Raw genomic sequence first — 1,112 nt, 5'->3', positions numbered from 1 at the left:
CAATAGAACAACAATCAGAAAAACAACAAAAAACAAAGAAATTATAGGTTAATAAAGTGATACATATGTATTTGATGTTGTTGTTTACATGTTGAAAAGGTTTAAAATAGGTCATAAGTTTTTATCAGTCTTGAAAGAAGTATTGTTTGAACTCCTCGTTTAAATGTTACTGTGTAGAATATTAAGTGACATCTTGTTAAGTCACACCAAATTTTAGAATGGTGAGACTACAGTTTTTATTACTGAAATGATGTATCCCTTAAATTCTGATAACATTAACTGATGTAAAAACTCTTCAGATTGTAAAATTTTAAATAGTTCCGACGTACAATACAAAACAGATGCAATACAATTGGCATGTATTTATACTTAGGTCAGAAACAAATAAACTAATTCTGCACAATTATACGTGCCAACTTCTACCAAATAAATGTAATAATGAACTTTGTTTTTTCTTGCTGCATGCTTTCTCTCTCTTTGTCCGACCTTCTGACCTGCTAAGCCAAATTTTGAACTTATTGCTCAGTTGCTAAGTTTTAAATGAAATACATCTATTTAACACTGATTTCAGTGATGTTCAGCAAATGTTGAACTTCGTCATACTACATCTGTCATACTATATATGATAATATTACTTTAAAGATGATTGTTTTTTCTGCTCAACTAACATCTCACTCTTGTTTCCTCTCTATGTGCTTTCTAATCCTCTTTCTGTCTCTGCTTTATACTAACCATAGGGTAGGGCTGTGGAGCTTTACAAAACCATAGAGCTAATGTCATCTCTGTTGGAGCAGGTGAGCTTATTTTAAAACAGAATATAAAACCAGGATACATAAAGCTAGAATAAATTATCTCCACACAAATTCAACTATTCCTAAAGAAAAACTTTCCAATATAAAAACATAAGGTTTCTTGTCTTGTATATTTTTTTTAATCCCCCTTCCTTCCATCTTGTCCTGCTTAGTCCTGTCAGGATCGCGGTGGGGCCGGTGCCTATCTGGCAGTCTTCTCATAAGTTCAATATCTAAAAGTAAAGACTAAAAGTAATCAGATGAATATATGCAAGAGAAGAAAAGCGGCTGTATCTATCTGTATGGAAAATGCTTATGACA

General features: G+C 32.2%; 1 protein-coding gene across 1 annotated transcript in view; it reads left to right on the top strand.

Moving 5' to 3' along the window:
* LOC107082731 (uncharacterized protein PF11_0207-like) overlaps positions 1 to 1,015 on the top strand; it is a 7,208-nt gene extending 6,193 nt beyond the window's left edge. The window contains exons 2-3 of the mRNA XM_015371541.1: positions 738 to 794; positions 965 to 1,015. Of these exons, the coding sequence (XP_015227027.1) occupies positions 738 to 794; positions 965 to 1,015 (108 nt within the window). The remainder of the gene's footprint in view (positions 1 to 737; positions 795 to 964) is intronic.
* Positions 1,016 to 1,112: the final 97 nt, after the last annotated feature.

This window comes from Cyprinodon variegatus, unplaced genomic scaffold (genome assembly GCF_000732505.1).
Source record: "Cyprinodon variegatus isolate N-32 unplaced genomic scaffold, C_variegatus-1.0 Scaffold60, whole genome shotgun sequence".
Classification (NCBI taxonomy): domain Eukaryota; kingdom Metazoa; phylum Chordata; class Actinopteri; order Cyprinodontiformes; family Cyprinodontidae; genus Cyprinodon; species Cyprinodon variegatus.
This window is presented reverse-complemented; position numbering and strand designations above follow the sequence as displayed.